General features: G+C 50.9%; 1 protein-coding gene across 1 annotated transcript; it reads left to right on the top strand.

Annotated features, from left to right (window-relative positions):
* Nucleotides 1-3,400: 3,400 nt before the first annotated feature.
* LOC308512781 (disintegrin and metalloproteinase domain-containing protein 21-like) lies at nt 3,401-5,650 on the top strand (the record flags this gene model as incomplete). The annotated part of the gene is made up of 1 exon (XM_081082454.1): nt 3,401-5,650. One exon carries the CDS (start codon nt 3,401-3,403, stop codon nt 5,648-5,650), a length of 2,250 nt encoding a protein of 749 aa, XP_080938580.1.
* Nucleotides 5,651-10,320: the final 4,670 nt, after the last annotated feature.

The following is a 10,320-nucleotide window of genomic DNA, read 5'->3' as shown; positions in this document are numbered from 1 at the left end:
TTGGTAGTCTTTGGGAGTAACTGGCAAGTGTCCAGTCTCCCACACTGAGGGCCATTGTTATGGCTATGTGGTGGGTATCCTAAAAGGAGGCTATATGGGGTGAACCCCAAAAGCAGAGGGTGCCTAGCTGCTGAGAGGTCAGGTGCCCAACTGGGCAAAGAAGAATACCTATCAGGTTTTGGTCTCTATTCAGAGATAGTTTGCAGCCTGTATACTGTCTTGCAGACCTGTGTGACCATGCCCATGTCAGGGGTGGCACAAATCTCAACTGTGGGAAACTGGGGAAGGCCTGTTTAGAACAGAGGGGGTTAGTAAAGTGGTCAATACTAGCCCTCTGTTACAGGAATTACCGACCCTGTGAGGTCCTGTGACATGTAAGACCCTGTAAAGAAATAAAGCTCCCTTAGTCCATTCCGAGAGAACAAGTCAAGTAAGGGAAACCCTACTACAGGGACAGCAGTGACTGTCTCTTTGAATATAGACACGTTGTAAATTTCTTCTTGCCATTTAAAGACAATTACTCTGAAGAGTCCATGAAAAGGGACTGGCAAGGAAAATCAGAAAATCTTAGAGCAGATCAGTATGTTTTTCTCCTTTAATAATTCCTCCGGAATTTGGCAATGTTTAATAAATCATGGCAATACATTTCTTTGCATAGACTCAATAAGACTAGTTCCTAAGAGTGGTTTAATTAACCGAAAACTTTGACTGGAGTATCATGTTTTAAGGAGCCCTGTCTGAGCTCTGAAGACTTGAAGCCAATAAGAGTGCCACGGGAAAAGCCTGGTATCCTGCTTGGGAGCCCTGAAGATGGTTGGTGCTGGAGTGTCAGGCCCATGCCCTACCGTCACTGGCGGTTGGTCAGAGTAGAAGGGGAGCAATAAGGATGCCTCTGCATCCCTGAGGAACCCCCACGCACTCTGGGCCGCGATGCATAGGAGGGCTACTGAGATGGGCCTTAAAGCCTAGGGCATAGGCCCAGATGGCATTGCTGCTGGTGAGGGAATCACCTAACTCAGCAGATACTGCAGGCAGGCCTAACGGCAGCTGGATTGCTTGGCTTCCTGGGCCTACGGGGCACACTAAGATTCAATCATGAAATTCTGGCAAAGGTAATCAGTTACCATTCTTGTTGTGCTTGTGCAAACATCAGGCCAAATTGAATACAATAGATAAATTGGTCTTAATTTGTTTTTTGGGTTTTTTTTATAAACACAGAGGTAATTTTGAGGAGAAAAACTCTATTTCAATACAGGTATTTTAACTAAAATGTTTTCTTTCCACCAGGTCACAAGCCCACCTCCTTCTGTGCCCAGGCCTCATTGTCCCTCTGACAGATAGCAAGTATCTCTTGGCTCTGAGAGAAGACTCCGTCCCTCCTCAGCACGAAGCAGTTACAGAAGAAAATTCAACACCCATTTTCCCTGAAAGAATTCAGATCCAGGATCCTTGAGGTAATATATTAGGCAGTTAGACAGACATGAGCAGAGCAAGGACGATGGGCCAACTAGTGCTACCAGATGTAACTAAGTATTTCCACCTCTAGGTATGTGAGACAAGGGGCATAGCCAAAGAGGTACTCACCTAACATCTCAGCCCCTAGAACAGGTTGGTAGACTATTTGTCCAAAAGACTTGACCCCTTTGCATCTGAGTATTTAGGTGACCTACTTGCCTCTGGGTGGCAGCAGCCCACCAGCCGAGTGACGCCCAGCTTCAGTACAAGGTCTGACGAGACACACCTGCTGCGGATCATCCTCAATAAGACAACGGACCTGGCCAATCAACCTGCTCTGATCAAGCAACAAAGGAAGCCGCCAAAAGACCAGTAGGGCCCCTACAGGTCTTAGTGGCCCTCCCAGACCACCAGCTGCCAGACACCACAACCTACACCAAGAAGGAAAAAGAGCAAGCAAAAGGACTAGGGGCCCAGGTGACCAGGGAGGATGGCTGAAATTCCCAGACCATCGTCTGTTCCTCCCAGAAAGCCTGGGCAGAATCATGGTAGAGCAGACCCATAGGGGCACCCATAACGGAGGCACCATGCTGGCTGAGCTTCTTCGCAAGGATTACTACGTTCCGGGACTACAGAGGATGGCCAAGGATGTGGCTAGGAGATGCCAGGCATGTGCCCAAGTGAACCCCGAGCCCCCCTATTATGTAGGGATGGGAGCTTCGGCTCCATTTTGGGCAAGTGCGGCCCACGTCCGCAACGTGTCCACGGATGCAGAAACCCTGGGACTGTGTGCATGGGGAAAAGGGAGGAGGGGATTAACTTTAGGAGATATTACTGGAGCCAGGCTGTGTGTCGCATCTGCCAATTACTCCCTCCCCGATTCCCCCAAGCAGAAAATTGTAACCAGACACTCCGACTTCCAGAGAGACCAGGGTCCGGGAACCCCTGGTACCTGGTGGCCCCAAATGGTACCTGGTGGGCATGCACCACCGGACTCACCCCCTGCACACTCTCCCTAAACCTCCAGACTGGGTCTGAGCCAGGGCTCTGCGTCCTAACTCACGGTCCTGCACACCCAGTACTCTCAGCTAGTGGATACTAGCGACGAATCCAGGGTCTGAATTCGTCTCTTAAGACCAGTAGGGAGTGTGATGAATTGAATGTCAGTAAAAAATTTTAACAACGATGGGGTCAAGGATAGGGAACCAGGCATAACTCCAAGTCTCGCACTCCCAGACATCTGTATCAAGGTCCTGATTAGACCCTTGTAACTGCAAATCAAGGACGTTTGTGTTATCTGGGGATAAAAGCTCGCCGAGCACAAAGCTCGGGGCTGTTACAGAGGAGCCTGTGGAAGACACTGGCCAGCTCAATAAATACTCGCTTGCTGTTTCAGACCTAATTGGAGTTGGTGGTCTTATTCTCGCAAATGTTGGTCCACAACACAATGAGAGAGAAACATCGACCAGCTGCCTCCTGCACACCTCCTACTGGGGATGTGCTGCCACCCAGGTACATGCCCTTGACCAGAATCGAACCTGGGACCCTTCAGTCCGCAGGCCGATGCTCTATCGACTGGGCCAAACCGCTTAGGGCAACAGCAGGGAATTTAACTTTGCTGTAATTACATAACATGTGTGCAAGTAGCTAGAGGGAAGCCTGCCATGTATGCAATGGAGACATGGGTCTACTTCCTTGTCTCTTATTTCCACCTCAGCATTCACAGACAGGGTTCCCACATCCCCCACCTCCACCCCAGCTGAATGCCTGTCCAGCCCCACCCACTGCCACACCCTGTCATTGTTGCCTCAGCTGACCCAGCCAGGGTAGGTTTTCTGTCATTATGCCCTTGGCAGGAAGTGGCCACAGCAGATGGTGGGGACCAGGCTTCACTGAGGACCCTCCCTCTCTCCGTTCCCATCCATGGTTCTCCCCCACCAAGGGCATGAGGCTGGCAGGGGGCCCCGTCACCCTGAGGACGCCCCTCTTGCTGCTTGGGCTCTGGGTGGTGATGGCTCCCACCCAGTGTTCTCAAGGTCGCCCCTCCTGGCGCTACATCTCCTCCGAGGTGGTGATTCCCAGGAAGGAGCTGCACTACAGCAAAGCCGTGCGGGCAGCAGGCTGGCTCTCCTACAGCCTGAGGTTTGAGGGCCAGAGACACGTCCTCCACATGCGGCGCAAGAGACTGTTTTGGCCTGGACAGGTGGTGGTGATGACTCAGGATGACCAGGGAGCCTTGCAGGTGGACTACCCCTTTTTCCCTCTCGACTGTTACTACCTGGGCTACCTGGAGGACGTCCCTCTCTCCATGGTCACCGTGGACACGTGCTATGGGGGCCTGGAAGGCATCATGAAGGTGGACGACCTTGCCTATGAAATCAAACCCCTCAAGGATTCCCAGAGGTTTGAGCACATCATTTCTCAGATCGTAGCCGACACTCACGCCATAGGACCCATGTCCAGTCTGGGACAGAAGGCTGAGAGGTACTCGCTGTTCTCTGACCCGAAACCCAGTGCAGCCTCCAGGATCAGCAGTAAGATCTATGCATCCCACAGTGGAGCTATGAAAGGCTGTCTTATGAGTGCCCATTCCGTTTATACTCTGTACAACAATGTGTCACTGTGTGCCCAATACCTGGTACATATAGGTAGTATAATAGACGCCATGTTCAGAGGTCTTAATATGAGGTACTACATCGGCCTCATTGTTGTTTACAATCAGAGAGAGCCAGCCGATATGAACAACTATGCTGTGCCACATGGTCCATTTGCTAAGAATTATGCTGACAAAATTTATAGGCATTATGACACATATCCAGCCTTAATTGTGAAAAGAGATGGACCCCATGAAGTTGATTTCAAACCAGTTTTATACTCGCTGTGTGGACCTAAAAATCTGATCTTTCTAGGTCAACTATCCAGACATTATTTACTGTTATCAATTATAGCCTCCCACCATATAGGGACCTCTTTTGGTCTGTTGTTAGATTATAGTCTCTGTGTTTGCCAGAGAAGGACCACCTGCATCATGCACAGATACCCTGTATTGACAGATTCATTCAGTAACTGCTCCTTTACACACACACAACACATACTTAATAATAATATACAACGCTGCCTCTTCAAAGAAAGAGGGAAGCTGGTATATTCAAACAGTAGCCTGACATCCATTCGATGTGGAAACTCTGTGGTGGAAAACAAAGAGCAGTGTGACTGTGGGACCTTCAAGCAGTGTTACAGCAACAAATGCTGCGAAAGTGACTGCCGCTTCACACCTGGGAGCATCTGTAACGGAGAAACGTGCTGTGCAAACTGCACCCACTCGCCTGCAGGGACGCTCTGCAGACCGATCCAGAACATCTGTGACCTTCCGGAGTACTGCATGGGGAAGGAGACGAGGTGCCCCAGTGACTTTTATCTGCAAGATGGAACCCCGTGCACTGAGGACGGCTACTGCTATCACGGCAATTGTACCGACCGCAGTATGCACTGCAAGGAGATCTTTGGGGAGGGGGCGCTGAGCGCGCCAGACGTCTGCTACAGCATAAATAAAAAGGGCCACCGATTTGGACACTGTAAAGTTACTGATGAATACCAGCCAAAAAGTTGTGCAGACACTGACGTTATGTGTGGACGCCTACAGTGTGTCAACGTCACTCATCTGCCTCGGTTGCAGGAACATGTGGGCTTCCATCACTCAGTCATAGGGGGGTCCTTGTGTTTTGGCGTGGGTGCACACCGTGCGACAGAAACAACTGATGTTGGTGCTGTGAGACCTGGTACTCCCTGCGGCGGTGGAAAGTTTTGTCTTCAGGGCTTCTGCAATGCTACTCTGGCGGCCATCGACTACAACTGTCCCCCTTCGAAATGCAACTACAGGGGCGTGTGCAACAATAAGAGGAACTGCCATTGCCATGTAGGCTGGGACCCTCCCCTGTGCATTAACAATGGTGCGGGAGGGAGTGTGGACAGCGGACCCCCTCCAAGAAGAAGGCGGTCAGTGAGGGCAAGTAGTACGTCACTGGTTTTTTTGAGAGTCGTTTTTGGTCGCTTGCTTGCCCTCTTAGCCGCTCTCCTCTTCGGCGTAGCCACGAATGTGAGAACTATCCGGACCACTACAGTCACTGAAGTGGAAGTTCGTGGAAAGTCAACAGTAAGTCAGCCTCCCGACACCTGGACAACTCAGGCAACATGAAGAAACACCTGAAAAAAGTCACCATAACCAGCTGACAGAGCTCAAGGCCACACTTCTTAGAAGCTGCAGGAGTCCTGCCCCACATCCAGCGTGAGCGCAGTGTGGGCATTTTCACACCACTCCCTCTGACACCTCTCTGGCCAGCGTCTGCAATAAAGCTTGAGCACTGCATGTTGGCGTCCTGTGCAGTTCTTGTAGGTCTGTAAGAGCCCTGAGTGAGCCTGAGACTCAGGCCTGGAGAGGAGACCTGTTCAGCAGCTGGCCGCGCGCTGTGGACGCCTTTCCCAGGATTAGTGACAGTGGCCACAGGTTCCTTTAGGACCAATTCCTGTCAATTCCCCACAATCTGCCCTTCAGCACCAAGTGTCCCCTAGTCCCTAGGTCAGGTCTCCTTCTCTAAACAGGTTGGGCTCAGGGCAATGGGTGTGCTCCTGGCCCCCAACCCTGCCTGTTTCACACAGGGTGGCTGCAGGGGTGGGCTGCGAGTGAGGGTTCCTTGTCTGCTAGTAACACCTTAGCCCCCTGGAGAGCACCCTCTCCTGTGTGGAGGCAGATCAGTCAGTGGCACTCAATCAGAAGGAGGAAGAAGTGTCCTTCCTGACTGGCCCCAGAGTGGGAAGGCAAGCCGAGAACAGATAACCCTCCCCTTACTTACTCCTCCAGAGCCGTCCTCTTAGTTCCTGTAATCTCACTTGCTTCTCACATCAACCAACCACCCACGCTGCCACATGTGTGGAAAGACCCCTGAATACCAGAAGCTTATCATGTATAAAAAACGGTCACAATAAAAAAAAATAAAAAAATAAAAATAAAATAAAAATAAAAATAAAAAATTCCAAAAAAAAACCGGTCAGAACCCAGACGCAGGGCTCAGCCTCTGGAGAGAACTCCGCTGAGCCCACAGCAGTGCAAATAAAAGTCTTTTTCTGAACCTCTGAGTACATTTGGATTGTCGCTTCTGCCCAGCCTGATTTCTGCCATAACATTTGTTTTCCCGACCGAGAAGCCAAGAGCCACTCTGGCCCTTTCAGCCACCATTGTTGGAAGCCAGCAGAGGAGGCTGCTAATTTTGGGTCCCCGGAATGGACAGGAAGGCACACCGTCGGTGACTCCACTGGACCCTGACCGTCGCCAGGCCGGCAGTATTCAGCCACTGCTGTGCTGAACGGACTCCAGGGAAGACAATAAAGTCTGCCAGGACCAGGACATCAGACCAGTAAGTGTCCCCGGGGACCCTGGACCAAGTTCAGGTCCACCTCTAAGGCGGAAGGTGAGCTTGATCACCCCCTGAGTGGAGTGGTCACCTCATAGGATAGGAGACTCCTGGGGTGGGAGTCTTGAACTCTGTGTGAATCTGTGTGCATGTGTGTGTGAGGGACTGTGCCCCACGGTGTCAGCTACGGAGCCGGAGTGAGTCCCAAATTGCGGTCCTGTGGTGACCTCATACGGCTTCGGGTGGTGTCAGTTCTGTGGGACACTGTCCCTCCCAGTGGACCTGATCCGGGTCAGGGGCTTATACTGACCTACCAGTGCTAAGAGGCACCTAATTCCCCACGAGGGAAGTGGCCAGGTGGTGAAAGGACAGAACAGGACTGATAGCTGTGTCCTTAACCCCTCTTCCAAGAAAAAGCCGCAGAATGTATCAGTTACTCAGCCTGCCCTTATCTCGGCCAATGGGAAAGCGGGGGAAACTAGCCCAAGGCCAAAAGTATGCTAGCCACCCCCCCCCCCTGTCTTTGTGTAACCAGACCCTAGCTGCACCCTGCCCTTGCATCACTAGCCCCTGGCCCTCACACAACCAACCGGAATCGGCCAAATCAGTAGTCAGAGTGTGCCCCCACCCCTGACCCCAAGCCCTATAAATTCTTTGTTCTCTTGGGACTCGGGGCTCTCTCTTGCATCCAGTAATGGAGGCGGGGCGGGGGGGAACCAAGCGAGCTTGAATAAAAGACTCTCTGCCTTTGCATCGGATTTGGTGCTCCCTGGTGGATCTTTGGGGGGTCTTGAAATCTGGGCATAACAGTGGACAACAGGAAGAACTCTCCTTTGTTTGTCTCATGACACTGTTCACTGGGAGAGTTTTAGTTCATCATTTTGGACACCATCATGGGGGGAGCTCCTCAAAACATACGGTTCTGGAATGTATGATTAAAAAGTTTAAGAAAGGGTTCTCTGCTGGAAACCAAGATCAACCGTAATTAATATAAATGTGAGGAGTCTGGCAGAAGGCTGGCCGGGACTCCTTCTGATATTCACAGGGTGAATATTTACATTTTATCACCTGCTGCTGACTCAATGGCCTAAAGCACACTCCCCCAAAACCTGACAATCTTACTGTTTACTAAACATTACCATTGATATGTCTGTCTGCATTCCTAAAGGCAATTGTGTATCCTAGTTAATAAAAGCAGGTGGGAACGGAGACTCAGCGGGAACTTGACTTCTCTAGCTGAGTTTTCCTCTGGTTTCCCCCAGTAATTCTAAAAATTAATATTCCTGTGTCTTGCTTGTCAATTTGTGCCTCAGCTCTTTCTCCAAGCCTTTGAACCTGAAAGCCACGCTGGCCATGGCCTTTCACAATTGGTACTCTGAACAGGATCCTGGAGGAAAAGGATTCGCCAGAGCAGAAAATATCACCTTACCTGGTGGTGGAAGTTTAACTGCGTGCAAAACTCATGTCAGCTGCAGAAGCCCGCGGATCCTTAAGTACTTGAGTGATTTCTTTTGTTTCAACCAGATCAAAACGGGGCAGAATTTGTCGAGAGAGGAGAGACTTTCCTATAGATTTCTAACTTGCCTATTAAAGGATAAGGAAGTTGCAGTTTCAGAAGATCTTCTTTTACAGTTTCTACAGATTATTAGCTACACTAATAAAAGACAAACATGCAAATTGACCATACCTTCACTATGCCTTAAGCCACGCCCACCAGCCAATCAGAGCGACTATATGCAAATTAACCCAACCAAGATGGCAGCCGGCAGCCATGGAGCTGGAGCAAGCAGGAGGCTTGGTTGCCCCAATGATGGAGGAAGCCAAGCTTCCTCGCTTGCTGCGGCATCTCTGAGCTCCACTCAAAGCAACAAAGTTTCAATTATAGAAGGTAAATAAACCCCAGATACCTGCTTTCAGCCAGCCATGGCCACGGAGCTGGAGCGAGCAGGAGGCTTCCCTCCCGCCCGCCCTGGTTGGCTCTAAGCTCCTCTCAAGGCTACAAATTTCAATTTTAGAAGGTAACTAAACCCTAGAATAAAAGAAAAAAAGGAGAGGCTGCGAGCTTCTGTCACCAGGGGACTTGGCCAGCCTGAAAACGGCCCTCAGCCCCTCACCCAGACTGGTCAGGCACCCCAGTGGACCCTCCACCCTAAAGGGGGTGTGGCCAGCCTGAAAACAGCCATCAGCCCCTCACCCAGGCTGGCCAAACTTCCATGGGGTGGGGGTCCGCACTGTGGAGGGGAGGGCTTGACCAGCCTGCAAACAGCCATCAGCCCCTCACCCAGGCTGGCCAGGCACCCCAGTGGGGACCCCCACCCTGAAGGGGGTGTGACCAGCCTGCAAACACCCATCAGCCCCTCACCCAGGCTGGCCTGGCACCCCAGTGGGACCCCCACCCTGATCCGGGACACCCTTCAGGGCAAACCAGCCGGCCCCCACCCATGCACTAGGCCTCTATCCTATATAATAAAAGGGTAATATGCAAACTGACCCTAACAGCACAATGACTGGGAATGACTGGTCACTGTGACACACACTGACCACCAGGGGGCAGACGCTCAATGCAGGAGCTGCCCCCTGGTGGTCAGTGCGCTCCTACAGGGGGAGCTCTGCTCAGCCACAAGCTAGTCTGACGGCTGCCAGTACAGCAGTGGTGGTGGGAGCCTCTCCTGCCTCCTCAGCAACGCTAAGGATGTCCGACTGCAGCTTAGGCCTGCTCCCCGCTGGCAAGTGGACATCCCCTGAGGGCTACTGGGCTTCCAGAGGGACGTCTGACTGCCAGCTTGGGCCCGATCCCCCAGGGAGTGGGCCTAAGCCAGTAGGTGGACATCCTCTGAGGGGTCCCAGACTGCAAGAGGGCATAGGCCGGGCCAAGGGACTCCCCCGAGTGCACAAATTTTTGTGCACCAGGCCTCTAGTAGAATATAATCCATGGTTTTCTGATGAGGATACATTAGATATTGAATGTTGGGAATGGATAGGTCAGAACTTGAAGGTAGCTCAGCAGCAGGGGAAAAATTTTCCTCCAAATTGTTTCTCTTTGTGGGAAATGGTAATGCATTCGTTAGAGCTTTTCAAAGAAGAAAGACCTCCTCCCCTTGCACCCTCTGCTTCTAAAGAGAAGCAGAAAGATAAATTGAAAGAGTGGCCTTCATGTCCTGATTCTGAAACATTTAATCGCCACTAATAGAATCACCTATGCAAAAAGCCATCAGAAATGGATTAAAGGACATGACAGTAGAAGATAGACTTGCTTTTTCTATTATACAGGTAGCTAATCCACAATTCCCAAATCAAATAATAAGATAGCATGAAAGATTTGACTTTAAAATGATAAAGGCCTTGAGTGTTAGTGTAATACAGAATGGTGCAAGTGCTCCATTTACTGGAGAAATTATAACTAACATTTCTGAAGCATTCCTAGCTCCTTATGACTGGTATTTCCTAGCCCGTGCTA

This window comes from Myotis nattereri, assembly GCF_964212035.1.
Source record: "Myotis nattereri genome assembly, chromosome: 1".
NCBI lineage: Eukaryota > Metazoa > Chordata > Mammalia > Chiroptera > Vespertilionidae > Myotis > Myotis nattereri.
This window is presented reverse-complemented; position numbering and strand designations above follow the sequence as displayed.